Source organism: Paroedura picta, chromosome 7, assembly GCF_049243985.1.
Source record: "Paroedura picta isolate Pp20150507F chromosome 7, Ppicta_v3.0, whole genome shotgun sequence".
NCBI classification, from domain to species: domain Eukaryota; kingdom Metazoa; phylum Chordata; class Lepidosauria; order Squamata; family Gekkonidae; genus Paroedura; species Paroedura picta.
The window spans coordinates 15098628-15115563 of NC_135375.1; the positions used below are offsets into that span (position 1 = coordinate 15098628).

Below are 16936 nucleotides of genomic sequence, written 5' to 3' on the forward strand. Positions count from 1 at the left end.
ATGTGATGCCCCTGTTGATACAGCTCCACTTCAGTGGAGTGAAATGTGGAAAACAGATTGCACTAGTCTAATCCTGAAGGTGATGAAAGGTAAATCAAGAGAAAAATAGGAGGTTGTATCTCTGATAGATTGGGATCCATTCTGATGGGCTCAACTTGGCAATTGGGCAATGTTATCATTCTTGCACCAAATGCCACATTTCTTGGGTGACCATTGGTCATGGATTTTTCATGCTTTTTGTGGGTCAGCGTAGAAATTATCTCTCCTCCGGGCCGGTTTATCCATGTAGCACATCAGGGTCTGCAGAGACTTACCTACTCCAAAACTGTTTCAGCCGGTCCAAAATGCAGCAGCTTGTTTATCAGCAGGGGGCGACTGCTTGGGATGCATCCAGCCAATTATTCGTCTCCTGCAGAGACTGCAAGTTTGCTTCTAAGTTCAAGGCAAAGAGCTGGCATTTACCTTTAGAAGCCTTTCATGGCTTGAGCGCCCATCTCCAAAGGGGGACCTTATGAGTCACTGTGCCAATTAAGAACCAGCCAACAGGCTCTGTGTACGATTCCTCCCACCAAGGGCAATGGTGGCTATGAAGAAGGTTTTTAAAACATATTATTTCTATTTATGCAGAAAAGAATACAGGGCATAGAAACAAATAAATGAAATGTGTTTCATTTACTGAGCTATAAATATTAAGAAGAGTTGATTTTTATAACACACTTCTCACTATCCGAAGGAGTCTCAAATTGGCTTACAATCTCTTTCCCTTCCCCTCCCCACAACAGACACCCTGTGAGGTAGGTGGGCCTGAGAGAGCCTTGACAGGACTGCTCTGTGAGAACAGCCCTAACAAGACTGTGACTAGCACAAGATCACCCAGCCGGCTGCATGTGGAGGAGAAGGGAATCAAACCCAGATCTCTAATCTCTAGGTTAGAGTCTACCACTCTTCACCACTACACCAGGCTGATATTTATGTATTTAAATATTTACTTACTTATTCGATTAATTAATTAATTAATTGGTATTATATGTTGCCGCTTCAAGCACCATGAGCCCATCGCAGCTTACACATGATTTAAAACAGTAGAATCAGCAACAATAAAAATTCCTCGGAGTGGTGTAAATAAATAAATTTGTTGCCGCACTCTGGTATTCAAGCAAAAGCTTTATGCCAGAAGACAATTTTTGTTTGCTTGCTTATTTGTTTATTACATTCATATACGACCTTCTACCAAGGCTCATTTAGAGTGCCACCTCTGTGTCCCATATGTGATGACATCACTTCTGGGTCACACGAGCAGTGAGGTAGGCATGTCACCGTACGTCAATAAGCCTCTCTGTTGCTCCTGTGGAGTCCCTCCTCCCCCTCTAGGTGCCAGGAGGGACTTGGCAACCCAACCTCTCTTCCCTCCCTGAACCCCACCCTCACTAGTTTCTGCCCCCCAATATTCAGGAATTCCCCAGTCCAATGCTGGCAACCATATTCTGATTATTCCTGGTGATCACTGTGTTGAATAGGGATGAGCGTAAGTAGATAAAACACAGGAAGCGAGATAACCAAAGATCAAGTTCTCTACACCTAGTCTCTTGGTCCCGGAAAGGCTTTCATTTATTTAAAAAAGAAGCACATCCACCATTAACCAGACTTCATCACAACACCTCGGGAAATTGTTTAAAAAGCTGATTGCGGAGGCGAAGGGCAGCGCAAAAGAAAGAGAGAGAGAGAGAGACATACGGAGAGAGAAAATCTCACTTTCTCAGTACCAAAGTGCAAATATTTAATAAAACAGATTAGAAATCAGGTGCTCAGCTGGGATTTTGTTTTGCTGTGCCTTTTGTCCTGACGGACAATTGGCTTATTCCAAATGACTTTCACATCCCATAGAGAGGTGAGCGATTAGCAGCAGCAGCATGGTGATGGGGGCTCTGTCCGTATCAGCGCTTGAGGATTAGAGGGGGGGGGGAAGAGACGTATCGACCTTGCTGAAAAATGAAAATCCTTTCCAAAATATATTAGAGATTTACTCCTCCTCTGAATATTAATAGGCTAATTGCCCTGAAATTGTTTTGGCCTTTGTTTCGCAAACTCTTAATCGCCGGACCCTCGCGCCGATGCCACTTCACTAATTGCAGAGGGCGCAATTGGTAATTAAACTGAAAGCTGGGTACAGGTGTCGTACCTTGCCCATCAATTAAAACGCTCCTTTCCTAGGTGTCTAATTCAATGCTGTGTTGAGGTATCAATGTACACCTGCAGCCCTCTGGGAATGAAACGATCCACAATACCCCTAAAAAGGAACTCGGGTATATTCGGGATGCCATCTTAGGGACAATATGCATAATCTCCCTTCAGCCTTCCACTGTAGCACCCTCTGCCCACCCGTACAGGAAGGAGCAAAAAAGGATACAGTCAATCCGAATTGCCTTGGTCGGTTGTCGGAAGGGGATGTGAATTTTAATGGGTTTATTTGCATGCTAATAGGCATCTCCCAGCAGATGGTTTTACACTTCCAGGCACGTCTGCGGTTGGCAAACGCCATAGCCCACTACCCGGGCAATGTGACATGCTAGACTATGGTAGGATTACTCTTTTGCTAGGAGGTTGTTGTTTGCGACAGAGTCAGTCTGCCGCTCAATCTTCCAGGAGGGTTAATTAGTCTGGATATTGATAGCCTTTTGGAGAAGGCGGGCAATGGAATGTGCAGCATAAGGCTGGGGGAGTGGCGAGGCAATCCTAAACACAGTGGAGTGCAGTGGGTTTAGAAGGGTGTAGTCTGCTTAGGACTGCACTGTTAGTTTAGCTCCCAGGCCACACTGGGGAGGCAGCATGGGGAGGGCAGGGTTAGAATCATAGAATCATAGAGTTGGAAGGGACCTCCTGGGTCATCTAGTCCAACCCGCTGCTCTACGCAGGACACTCACATCCCTATCGCTCATCCACTGTAACCTGCCACCCAGCCTCTCCGTCAGACGGCTCTCCATCCTCTCTGTTTAAAAATGTCCAAAGGTGGAGAACCCACCACCTCCCGAGGAAGCCTGTTCCACTGAGAAACCACTCTCACTGTCAGGATCTTCTAGTGGATGTTTAGATGGAATTTCTGTTGAATTAATTTCATCCTATTCGTTCTGGTCTGTCCCTCTGGGGCAAGAGAGAACACCTCTGCTCCATCCTCCATATGGCAGCCTTTTAAATACTTAGGGAAGGGGAGGGTCTTCAGTGAGGTCTATTTCCATGGATTCAACCCTCCAAAGCAGCCATTGTTGGCAGAGGAACTGATTGCTTTGGTCTGGAGATCAGATGTAATGAAGGGAGGCGTCCATCCCCATCTGGAGGCTAGCAACCCTTGGAAGAACATACAGCAGGATGTCCAGCCATAATGGAAAATCTGCCAGTATGTATTTGCAACAATGTGGTTCCTTACGCTAAGGTTAAGGCAGCATGTGACGAGAATGTTGAAACGGGGTGATACTGCATGGCACCTTCAGTCATCCAAATTATTATCACTACTAGGGGCCAAGCCAGTGGCATTCAGGAATCCAGTGGGCTCTAGATTAGTGAAGTGGAGTGGAAGAGCTCTGTGGATGGCCTCCCCCTCCCCCCAGGACCTGGAAAGGCTGGAGGCAGCTCTTACTGAACTCACCGTCAGGGGCAGCTCTCACACAGCAGAGATCTGCAGCCTCCAAGCCACAGAGGGATGTGGAAGGAGGAGGAAGTAATTACGGGTGGGGGACAGAAGGCCATTGGCTGGCCACTGGACAGACAGGCACCTAACCAAAACACCAAGCTGGCTTTTGGTTGGGAGACCACCAAGGAAGAACTGGGTCGCTATGCAAAATAATGAAATGGCAAACTACCTCTGTTTGCCTACTAGAGCAATGGTCCACAACCTTTTTATCACTGGGAACCGGTCAACACTTGGCAATTTTACTGAGGCTTGCGGAGGGAGTAGTCTTTTGCTGAGGGACGTTGCCGCTGCCACCTGGGTCCCTTCTCCACTTGCTTTCCTGCCGGCGCCCCTGACTTCCCGTTATCCACTGAGGGGTGCTGCCAGCAGCAGCTGTGCAGAGCCATGCCGAAGGGGAGCCTTAGCCATGGCGGCTGCCGGAGAACACCAAAGGTGAGCCGGCGGCAGAGTGGCAGGGCAGCCCCCGAGGCAGCAGCTGGGAAGGAGGACGAAGAGGAGCCGCTGCCCAGTACCAACTGATCTACGGACCGGTACCGGTCTCTGGCCCGGGGGTTGGGAACCACTGTACTAGAGGTAGAGCAGCCTGCAACTGGAGGACAACAAATAACAGGAAGGGAAACAAAAACACAACTGGGAAGACAGATGAGCACCACAGAAAAACTGTAAATTGCAAAATACAGACCATTTATTATTAGAGCTCAATATGTTTGCAAACTAGAAAGGAATATCTTACCTGTTGGGCACACATAAAGCATCTCAGCGTGTCCTCCACTAATGCCAACTAGTTCAGATCTAACATGGTTCAGTCCTACTGTTCTCCCTCAGAGGTCAATATACAGATACATTGTTGTACATAAAAAGTGGACCTTTCTGCAGAGAAATACACAGCAGGACTTCCCAATGTTTTCTGGCTGAGAATTCTGCCTGGCGTATTACCAGTACAAATATATTGCAGGACCAGAACCAGCCTTAGCACATTAATTAAGTATTTACCCCCTGTTGGAAATTGATTTTTTGTTTATGTACCACCATGTGAATCTGTATATTGACCTCTGAGAAAGATCAGTAGGGTAGAAACGTGTTAGGTCTGAACTCGTTGGCATTAGTGGAGTACCCACCGAGATGCTTACATTGTTATGGTTTTTAAACATTTTCAGCTCTAATAATAATAATATTTTCAAATATTTTTCTATATACGGTTTTATCCCTAACTTTGCGGATTGTAAGTAGAGGACCAAGGGACCAAGCCCTATGAAGATAGGTTGAGGGACTTGGGAATGTTCAACCTGGAGAAAAGGAGGTTGAGAGGGGACATGATAGCCCTCTTTAAGTATTTGAAAGGTTGTCACTTGGAGGAGGGCAGGATGCTGTTTCTGTTGGCTGCAGAGGAAAGGACACGCAGTAATGGGTTTAAACTACAACGATATAGGCTAGATATCAGGAAAGAATTTTTTCACAGTCAGAGTAGTTTAGCAGTGGAATAGGCTGCCTAAGGAGGTGGTGAGCTCCCCCTCACTGGCAGTCTTCAAGCAAAGGTTGGATACACACTTTTCTTGGATGCCTTAGGATGCTTTGGGCTGATCCTGCGTAGAGCAGGGGGTTGGACTAGATGGCCTGTATGGCTCCTTCCAACTCTATGATTCTATGACATCTTGAACCACCAATTCTAAAAGTAAACCTCTTATGACAAAAAGAGGCAGACAGGTCAATGCAGCAGCCTGAATAGCACAGACTAGTTTAAGTGCATCAGATCTCGGAAGTTTAGCAAGGTTGGCCTTGCCCAGTCCTTGGATGGGAGACCACCAAGGAAGTCCAGCATTGCCAAATCAGGAATACCAGATGTGGAGAAAAAGAGAGGAAAGAAAAAAGAAACACAAGCTTTATATGTATATTCATAACACTGGCAGAGGCATCCCAAAAGTATATGCTTCTGTTGTCCATGCTTAAGAATGGTAAGATAGGCAGTGTATCATGGAAGCTCGCTCGGTTACCTTGAGCTAGTAATGCTCTCACAGCCTAACCTACCTCCCAAGTTTGTTGTGAGGATAAAATAGAGTTGAAGAGAATGGTGGAAGCTATTTTGGGTCTCCACTGGGGAATGGTGGGGGTGTAAATAAAGTAAATAAAAATAAGACATTGTCTAAGATCCTGTGATGCACAAACTTCATGCAGATTCACATGTGTGAGATCTTGTGTAACACCTGGCACATTCCGTGCTACTTGTTTTAGTGCCCTAATATTGTTACCCAAATAGAAGGTTTCCTAATTTAGTTGGGGAATTAGCTTTTAATAGATGTAGTAATAGAGGGTAACTCGGTATCTCCTTCAATGTCTACAGGGATTGTTCCCTTAGAAACACTCAGAATAATAATTTAAAGGTTCAACTTTAATGTGTTTATTAAAGGGAAATAAGAGTGTACGCAAACAAACAAAAACTCTGAAAAAGACAAACACAAGGCTGGCTAAGTAAATGACAGGAAAAGGGAGAGAATATTTGGGGAAAAGCAAGATTATGAGTAATAACAGGGGAAAAGGGCCACAAATTCTGCAGTAAAATTACCAGTATTTCATGGAGGAAGAAGGACCTGCATGCAAGTAGCAGTGTATATATGGCATGCAGAACATATACACACAATTGGGGCAAGATGACCATGTTTTATCAGGAAAATGTTTCCTCAGGCATAGTTGATATACGAGTCCCTAAAACAATGTTTTGATGAGATATTTGGTGTTTGACAATAACTTTGGGTGATATGTGATGGGTTTGTCCTGAGAAGAACATTACTCTGGGAGGAACCTCAGTGGATTCCTAGGTGATAGACAATAGCTATAATTGCTTTACCCGAGGTGAATTCTAAGTGTAGAATAGCTCTTGATGACCCCTTTGAGTACCAGCCGAGAAGCAATTAGATTTGAGAGGGGTGTTAGGAATTGCTAATGCAGGTGGGTGATTGCAAAGGGGAAGCAAGATTGGAAAATTGACAAGATTAGTTGCTAGTTCCTGAGAAACCTATTGTCCTAAATTGTCCATCTCCCTGGGGCATGGAGTGGAAGCTTGTAAGTCAGCCTCTTTACTCTAAAAATCTAAACTTTTTGTCAAGGCGTCTCCTGGAGCCTAGCATTTATGTTGATGTCCTACATGGGATGAACAGTGTTTTTACACTTATAAACTTATTAACAGCTTTTTAGATGTCACTTTGTCCTGACAGTGTATTGCAAATATTTTACCATGATGGTTAAGGAAGGATATTTATAGTTGTCTTTCAATGAGAGGAAAGATCTGCCTGCTAACCATGTTACTTGTAGGGCCATTTTCTTGCATTTCTGCACTTTAGTGCTGGGTTCAATCCACTGTCTTAGGACCGGTTAGGCAGACCTTTGTTGGTATAGTAATCCTATGGTGAATAATGTTGCATGTTGACAATTGGTAGTGGGAATGATGGGGACCTTGGCTGCAGGAGACTTCAAGCATGATGGAGGAATGTCTGGCCTCTGCCCCAGGGTTTAGTAATGACAGTTGATAGTTGGAAACAAGAGAAGTGTAAAGGGAGCATGGTGCAGTTGTAGAGTATCTGCCTGGCATGCAGAAGGCCCCAGGTTCAATCACTAGCATCTTCAGTTAATAGGAACATGCAGGAGGTGATGGGAAGGACCTCTATCTGAGATCCTGGAGAGCTCTTCTAGGAGGGGAATTTGGTTCAGTAGTACACCACCTGCCTGACATACAGAAGGTCCCAGGTGTCCAGGTAAAGATCAGGTTATAGATGACTTGAAAGACCTCTACCTGGGATCCTGGAGAGCTGCTTAGAGTTAGAGTAGATGGTATTCACATAGATAGATGGACAGTCTGATTTAGCATAAGGTGTCACACAGAGCCTGTTCTCGCTGAGATTGGAAGACACTTGACTCCTCCCCCTTAACATTGCTTTTCCTGTAGAACAAGCACACATATTCACTATTGCAGTGTCAAATACTGACTTTAGTGCATGAATGCCAGTCAAACACCACCAGAAATTTTGGTCACCTCACATCCACTTAAATACTTCTAATCTGGCAAGCCAGGTGTGATTCCCTGCTCCCCCACATGCAGCCAGCTGGGTGACCTTGGGCTTGCCACAGCACTGCTAGAGCTATTCTAACCAAGAGTATAGTACTCTAACCAAGCAGTACTATCAGGGCTCTCTCAGCCTCATCTACCTCACACGGTGTCTGTTGTGGGAAGAGGAAGAGATGGCAATTGTAAGCCACTCTGAGACTCCTTCTGGTAGAGATATAAGAACCAACTCTTCTTCAGTAATATCAGGGTTCTCTCAACCTCCCCTCCCTCACAAGGTGCCTGCTGTGGGGAGAAGAATGCGTAGCAATTGTAAGCCACTTTGAGACTCCTTCTGGTAGAGAAAAGTGGCATATAAGAACCATCACTTCTTCTACTGGTTGTATTCTTCAAAAGAGCGAATTTGCCTGTGACTCATGACCCTAGGAGAAACTAAATTATCTTTATGCTGATGTGAACCAATAACATCCATTTATGGCAAACAATAGAGTGAAGAATTTCCTTCCCTTTCCTGAGTATTTTTAAAATATAATTTGATAATTTGACAGGACTAATTGTTGTTTTAACATAAAAGCCATTTGTGAAAATAATAATTGTTGAAGATAAACACCATAACAAGAAAATTAGAATCCACGCTCTGGGTCTGATGTTGGGTAGAAGGATTTAAGGCTTTAAAAAATGACAGCCAAATATAATTTTTTAACCTTTTTGTTCATTAAAAGGGGAGGGGACTTAAGGTTTCGGAGAAATCACACCATTAGTTAGGAAGTTGAAATTGCTTGTATCCAAGGCAACTGCTGGTGAGTTTAAGGCCTAGTTTGTAAATTAAGTTGCCATTTATGTGTTGATTCTAGGGTTGGGAATTATGTTGCTCCTTCAGGGTAGGGATACTCCAATATAGGGATGATTTTGAATTTCTCACTTGTGTCACCTTGATTGAAAATCCCCACTTACAATTTGGATCTCCCTTGTGCTTATCAAATCCATTACTTCACATTTTCACAAATTGTTTTAGATCCTTGTACCACCCCACTCCCCCCTCTGCAAAACTTATATGTCTATCCATGCTGTTTGTGGGTCAAGAACCTAGAAGTATATGTTGCACATTGTTGTTGTTAGGTGCGAAGTCGTGTCCAACCCATCGCGACCCCATGGACAATGATCCTCCAGGCCTTCCTGTCCTCTACCATTCCCCGGAGTCCATTTAAGTTTACACCTACTGCTTCAGTGACTCCATCCAGCCACCTCATTCTCTGTCGTCCCCTTCTTCTTTTGCCCTCGATCGCTCCCAGCATTAGGCTCTTCTCCAGGGAGTCCTTCCTTCTCGTGAGGTGGCCAAAGTATTTGAGTTTCATCTTCAGGATCTGACCTTCTAAAGAGCAGGCAGGGCTGATCCCCTCTAGGACTGACCGGTTTGTTCGCCTTGCAGTCCAAGGGACTCGCAAGAGTCTTCTCCAGCACCAGAGTTCAAAAGCCTCAATTCTTTGACGCTTGGCCTTCCTTATGGTCCAACTTTCGCAGCCATACATTGCAACTGGGAAGACCATGTTGCACATACAATTCCTCTATTGGAATTAGTCATATTTTTGGTCATATTTTAAAAGCATATAGAGAGTGTCCCACAGCTGCACTGCAAACTTAGTGCCTCTACTTCCAACTCTGCCTCCACCCCCATCACAGAACAGAAGAAATGGGGAAACTTTGATCCCTCTAAACTTTGGGGAAACTTTGAAATGGGGAAACTTTGATCCCGATCTCCACATGGCTGAATTATTGTCCAGCAATTAGGCCAAGGCTGATTCAGGCAGTTTTACTACGGGGGAAGGTCAATTTGGACTGGATCATTCCAAACAGTGTCTGAATCAACATTGATCCGGGTACTTTTTGGACTCCCTGAGCCAAATCCCACATGCTTTCCACTACGTGACGTATGATGATAGATGGTTTTGGTCCAGTCCAGCAAGCCCACTGTTCGTATCAATAATTTTCACAGTATTTCATCAATGCATTCTTATATATGGGTAACATGAATGGATGGAGCTGAAAAATATGAAAGCATTTATTTATTAGTGCCAACCTTGGTGGGTTTTTTTTTTTAACTATTCAGCTGTTTGTTCATTGTTTGCATTCTAGTACTTTAATCTTGACTGTGAAAGAATCCGGCTGCTGGGGTGTGCATTAGCCGACAGCTCTGTGCGGAGGATCACATGCCTGCAAATTAATAGGAAAATGTAATCAAAGTAAGCGTGTCTCAAGAGAAGACAAGGACCGGAATACTTTCAAGTACAGTCATTCGTCTTTTGCTGCTCACCAGTCTAGGAGGTCTTTTTCTCCCCCTCAAAAAAAAAAAAAAATCACAGTCTGTGAAGAATATGTATTTTGCACAGTGTATTCTCTGCCATCTCTGAGCAGTGAGTTCCCAAGCAGCACTCACAGCTGTTTTAAGAGTTCCCTCCTTGAACTGCATCTCCCCTTTGGAAACCGGGAGAGCTCACTCATAGCTAGGGCGGTCCATGAAGCTCTCCACTTCAGGATACTTTAATTATTATTAAGAGAAGATGGTTTAATTATTTAAATGTTTTAATTTAATTTATATCAAGGTGACCCGATATCTGGCCCTGCAAGTCGGGAAGTGCCACGGTGGCGGCAGGTGGGCCCCCTCCCCCTCCCGCCTCCTCACACCTCCACCCCAACCCTTAGAAGGGTGGTGGCAAAGCGACAAAGGTGACAGTGGGCCCTCCCCCCTCCCTCCCCCCTCCCCCTCCTCCCTCCTCCCTCCTCCCTCCCTCCTACCCCCTCCCCTCCTCACTCCCCCCTCCCTCCCCGACTGGCCTTAGGGTGGTGGCGGCGGCCCAGGTCAAGGCCTGATCCTGGAAGAGGCAGGGAGGCCCATAGGAAAAGGCAACAACAGACCTGGCCAAGAAGCCCTGCCCCGGAGTCCGGGTGCCTGCGTGGGGGCCTCCTGAGGCCAGGTACCTGCGTGGGGGCCTCCTGAGCCCAGGCTGTCTAATGGGCTGCCTGCAACTTGGGCAAAACAGAATTGTAATTGTAATTTTATTTTTAATTTACATTTTTTTAAAAAATATACGAACGACGCAGGACAATTTGGAAAACGCCACGGGACACGGGGCAAATGCCCCAAATGCAGGACTGCCCCGCCAAAGGCGGGACAGGTGGTCAGCTTAATTTGTATGGTTGTTTTAAAAGTTACCCCCTCTAAGCTAACCAGGGAAGAATGGGATAGAAATATTATTGTTGTTATTCTTGTTGTTATTGATGATGATGAAGTTAACCATTCAGTCGAGTTGATAGGGTTGCTAACCTCCAGGTGTCGCCTGGATATTTCCTGGAATTACAACCAAGGGTCTTTTTCAAGAGATAAGAATGTTAGGTATTCAGTCGAGTCCAACTCTTGCCGATCTATGGCTCGGCTGTCACCACGATTATCAATCTTGCACTGCTTCTTTTAGTTGCATAATGCTCTAATTGGTGTTATTATTGTTATTATAGTACAGTAATTGTTATTATTATAGTATAAATGGAAGGTATTAAAGAGAAGGAGCTCAGAAGAATGCTTTGTAAGTTTCATAGTTAGGAATGGTTCTTCGGCTATGGCTTAATAAAGTTGCCTTAGACATTTTTCACTTCCTTTGACTATTGGATTAAGAAGCCCCTCATTCAGGACCCTCCGTCTTTTTTTACGGTTTCTTGGATCCAATAAGAGATCATTTTCTTTTGCTTCTATGTTTTGGACATAATCAGCAATTTGTATCGGTGGACTAGAAAGGTGGTGGCTCTCTCCTCGACGGGGAACTGATGGTTTCCGATGCGTCTGGTGGGCTCAAGCGACTAAATAAAATCCTTTATTTAATTCTCCTTTTATACGTTTTCATTTAATTTTGTTTTTTATAGGCTTGTTGCTACCCTTTGCAAATCATTCCATTTCAAAAAGTGTTTTATAAGTTTGTGCTTATGGTGTGCATTTTGAAGCTCTCTTTGAACATTTGCATTTTCATACAAGTATTATGTGCATACCGTTTCCTTTACGACCTTGGCTACTAAATCCACATTTAAAATAATGGTTTCCAGAATTGAAAAATGCAGACTGCTGTGCTATAAGGGCATCCTGTATTATCCAGAACTGGAAACATCTGAGATTGTATAGCCAAACAACAAATGCTTAAACAATACATATGCAACTCTCTTTCTCCCCCGAAAAAATCCTAAACTCTGTAATGCAATCAGAGATTTAGATGCAGTCCGGAACTTATGTTTATTTATGGACTAATCAATTTCCCTGTGATCAAACCAGATCTCTTTATGAAGTATTTGGTGACGCCTGTTCTTAATCACCGAAATTTTCCTTGTCTTTGAAAGAGAAGGACAGAACTGGGTGACTGATTGTTGTGCGGTAATTTACTTAGTGTTGCTAGACCCTTGTTTAATGATGAATTGTATGTAATTTGTGTATTCAGGTTAATTTGTTCACCATCCCAAGGTAGTTATCAGCAATGCTAAAAATAATATTCCAACACTAAAACTTCATCAAGAACTAAAATCAATATATTTAATTCTTAATGAAGCCATAGAGTATGGGTTAATAGATCAGCAAAATGGAACTAGGAATAGAAAGGGCAGTTTCTCTGTAATCTTTAATGTGGACTCAGATTTGTGGAAAAATCTGAATTATATGTATACTAGTCAAAAAGCCCACTGTAGCTTTCAATGCAACGGGTGGTAGCAAAATAGTGGGTGGTTTGGGGGGGGCGGAGGCGGCATGCAGGTGGAGTGGTCAGCTCCACAAGGCGTGGAGCAGCTTCTGTCTGCTGCCCTTTACCACAGAGTCCAGAGGTAGCCAGGCAGCGTAGAAGGCTGGGCACATTGAAGGCTAGCCTCTCGAGGCTTGACTCCGGCCCCTTGCCCTACCACCAGACTGGTAGTGACCTGCCGTTGCCCGGGAAAGCCTCGAGAGCCATCCAGGAAATGGCAGGCAGGCCCCTCAGCCACCCACTTCCACGGACTGGGGCCTCTGATGCTGACCTCCATTCCCCGGTGATATCCAGTGGCCAAATGGTGGCCAGAAGCTTTGCTGGGTTGGTGGAGGGCGGGCCTGAGGGTGGCTGGCCAATCAGAAGGTACACAGGTTGCTGTGTGTCTTTTGATTGACCTGGGGCCAGAATCACAGGTCGGACAGGGCCCCGGACAGTCTCCACCCAGGAGGCTGTTTCCAAAATATGAAATGGAGCAAAAAGTGTTAAAGATAGACGTATGTATGTATGTGTACAAAAAAGAATGCCCACTGAAGCAAGTTCCGTTTCTCAGTCATACATAACACTTGTTTACTTGTTTCCATTTCTGTTTGTATTTTAATGTTTTACTCTTTGTACTACTACTTTTATTGTTTTTATGGCATGTTACTTAGAACAGGTTTTATTTATTGAATTTTTGACAAGACAGCTCAGGAACCTTGTACTGTGAGGAGCCATATAAATGCACTCAAACAATTCCACCCGATCCTATGGCTCTAGTCTAGCCTATCATGAAGCCAACATGTTTTAAAAGTCTCTTGTGAGAAGAGGTAAGGAAGGGAGAGGAGGAGGCATGAATATGTGTTCTGAGGCAGAATTCTAACATGAGAGAGAGCAAAAAAAGTTTCATTTTTATCCTGCCTTTCTTCCAGAGACTTCTTGTTTTTCCACTCACTGTGATCCTGTTAGGTAGGTTAGGTTTTGAGAAAGTGACTGGCCCAAAGTCCTTAGCTGAATGCCACCTGTGCCACCCTGAGCTTGTTCTGTACTACTGTTTTGTTTTGTTTTTCACCCTGTCCCAGGGATAATTCATATTAAAGCATTTCTGCGCCCATTGACTGGCTACTAATGTAGTTCCAGGCACAATTCATTGCATTCCTTCTAAACTTTAAAGCTCTAAACAGCTTTAAAGGGTACTTGAGGCATGACTTTCTCTCATTCCACCCAGCCTAGGGTTGCCATTCTCCAGGTGGGGCCTGGAGATGTCCAAAATCTCACAGAGTTACATATGCATGAGTTCAATTCTCCTGGATCTGCCTAAGGGCTGCCTTAGAGGATAATCTCTATGACCTTATACCCAGCGGAGGTTCTGTCCATCCTCAAACCCTACCCTCCACCCCCAAATATCTAAAATAATTTTCCAATGATGCGTAGGAGACTCTAGTCCAGCTTGCCAATCAGTATTCTCCTTCCACCTGTTGTTCCCTATGGTCCTGCAGAAGTGAGGGTTTAGCAACCAAGGATGGGTCTCTTGCAATGGTAGCACCTCACTTATGGAATGCAGGTCCCCGTCCTGCTTTCTGCAGGTCCCCATCCTCTTTTTACTCGAATCTGTTTTACTCTATCTCCCCCTCCCCCCAGGGGCTGACAAATCAGCACAAACCTTCCTTTCCCTGTATCCCAACTAAATAAATACAAGCCAATTCACTCTGCATTGAAAAATGGTATGACAAGTTGAAAACAAGAATGCTGGAGGCCTACTTATATTCATTTTTCTGCCCTTTTGCATGGAGGAGCAATCCATCCTGAACCCCCATGGGAACAGGAGTGGATATAGGGTTGCCAGTTTCCAGGTAGTAGCTGGAGATCTCGCGGAACTGATCACTTGGAGACAGAGATCAAGTCGTCTGGAGAAAATGGCCGCTCTGTGGCATTATAGGCCACTTTCCCTTCCCCGGACCCTGCCCTCCTCAGACTCTACCCCCAAATCTCCAGGTACATCACAATCTGGAGCTGGCCATCTTGTGTGTGATCACAAGTCATGATTTTGAAAGGTCAACTATATAAGGTCATTATGGTGGTTACTGTTGAATAGGTCTTCACAGTTCAGATGGGTGCATACCCTTTCCTTTGTAGGAAAACAAATAAAAATTAAATCATCGCTCACCTTGGTTTTCACTTTATTTTTCAGAGCATCAAAGTTAGCTGGCTGCCACCACCGCCAGGCACGCAAAATGGATTTATAACAGGCTACAAAATCCGACACAGGAAGACTACCCGTAGAGGTGACGTGGAAACTCTGGAACCCAACAACCTCTGGTACTTGTTCACAGGTGAGTGGCTGCACAGAATGGCCCTCCACAGCCGTTGACAAATGAACCTGGTTGGGGAATAGAATGTACTTTCTCTTCCAGAGAACATTGTTTCCCTTGCATCCAGGTGACATTTATTGGACTGTACAGCAAACAACCTTCATACATTTTTACTCGGTTTTCTCCTTTAATGTCTCTGTATCGTATATTCGTCTCTCGGTTTCCTTCGACTTAATGAGATTGAAACACAACTCTCCCCCCCCCCCTCTTCTGCCTAGCAGTTTAGACCTAAATTAGTTTCTGCAAATGCCAACTCGACAATGAAAAAACAAAGCAAAACTTTTTTTTTAAACTCTGGTACAAAGCTATTTTTGTATTATTTATAAAGTAGCAAAATGCCTGCCATTACAGCCAAGGAAGGGTAGAGGGATATTGTACCCGTGAAGGAGGCCATGTTTTTCCCAAGCATATAGCAACTGACTGAGAGATTCCTGCTATTGAGGTGCTTGGTCATCAAGCGAGTGGGACAAGTGAGTGGGTACCTCATTGAAACTCCTCAAATTTAGAATCATAGAATCCTAGAGTTGGAAGGGGCCATACAGGCCATCTAGTCCAAACCCCTGCTCAATGCAGGATCAGCCCTAAGCATCCTAAAGCATCCAAGAAAAGTGTGTATCCAGCCTTTGTTTGAAGACTGCCAATTTACTGCTTTGCTTTTACTAATAGCTGTGAAGGACATCCATCATGTTTTGTTTTTCAAGGTTTTGGTTTTGATCTTTAAGGCCTTATGCGGGTTGGGCCCTGCATACCTTAGGGACCGCCTATCACCCTATACCCCCTGCAGGGCTTTACGCTTTGCGAGGGAGAATTTATTGGTCATCACTGGCCTCAGAGAAGCATGCCTGGCCTCGACCAGGGCCAGGGCCTTTTCGGTCCTGGCCCTGACCTGGTGGAATTAGCTCCCGGGTGAGCTGTGGACCCTGTGGGACCGTTCCGCCTTCTGCAGGGCCTGCAAAACGGAGCTCTTCCGCCAGGTCTATGGTTGAGGCCGGGTTAGTGCAGGAAGAACAATTGGGGTCCACCTGTTGCCAACAACGTATAGCATCTTGACTTGTCTCTCCTCTCTCCTCCCTCTCATAGATGAGTTGGGGGGGGGGTTTGAGCGTTCCGCCATCTTTACTCCCTGTTTGATTGCTGTTGTTATGGATGTATGATAGTCCATTTTAATGAGGGTTTTAATGGGTTTTTAGCTGGACTTTTGTAAACCGCTATGGGCCTCTGGGAGTGGTGGTTAATAAATTGAAGTAATAAATAAATAATAATGTTAGATAAACAGGTATATTTGAGAACAACTTTGGGCTGTGAGCTAAAGGTTATGCTGACCTATTGTTTGCCATCTGTTAGAGGGAACTCCCTCTTCTTAGGAGTCTGAAGGGCCTCTTGGTATTTTCCCATGCAGTTTCCTCTCACCTTTTCCTGTCCCTTAGAGTCCTAGATCACTGGGTTCATTGTTTATATCTTGGTATCTCTTGAAGATGCCTGTGTAGTGTCTGAAGGGAAGCAAATGTCCTTGGGAAGTGTTTGGTGAGAGGCAAAGAATGAGAATGTAAGTAAAATAGCTTATTTTGACCAAAAGCAGTTTCTAACATACAGCTTTAGCCCAAGTACCAGAGTCTTGCCATGTCACCAGCAACAAGATGCCCTCACTTCTGACACATACCAGAAGTTAGATTGCTGCATCACAGCAAAATGGCTCAAACAGAGTGGTGGGAGATGCCTTAGGTTCAGACCACTGGACCATCTATGTCAGCATTGCTCTGCAGGATCTCCGAAACATCTCCCAGGACATGCAGATAAACACCAATTATCAGAGAGTGATTAGATGTGGAATTATCTGCCAATGTCTGTAGTGACAGCCACAGGAATAAATAGATTTCACAAGGGATTAGGTGGATTCATGGAGGATACTATCAGTGGCTTCTAGCCATAATGTCTGAGGAGAATCTGTTGTTGGCAGTCAGAAGAGACAGGATACTGGATGGACCATTGGTTCAAATAAGCAGTGATTTTCTTATGAATGTCACAGTCTCTATGACCTTTTATTGGATGTCCAGAAGAACTGGATGGTCACTGTGTG

The 16936-nt window shown here is 44.6% G+C and overlaps 1 protein-coding gene across 4 annotated transcripts in view; it reads left to right on the forward strand.

The window, feature by feature from the left end:
• DCC (DCC netrin 1 receptor) overlaps positions 1 to 16936 on the forward strand; it is a 939742-nt gene that overhangs the window by 742824 nt on the left and 179982 nt on the right. For all 4 annotated transcript variants that reach the window (XM_077346794.1, XM_077346795.1, XM_077346796.1 and 1 more), the window contains exon 13: positions 14679 to 14820. In XM_077346794.1, coding sequence (XP_077202909.1) covers positions 14679 to 14820 — 142 coding nt within the window. The remainder of the gene's footprint in view (positions 1 to 14678; positions 14821 to 16936) is intronic.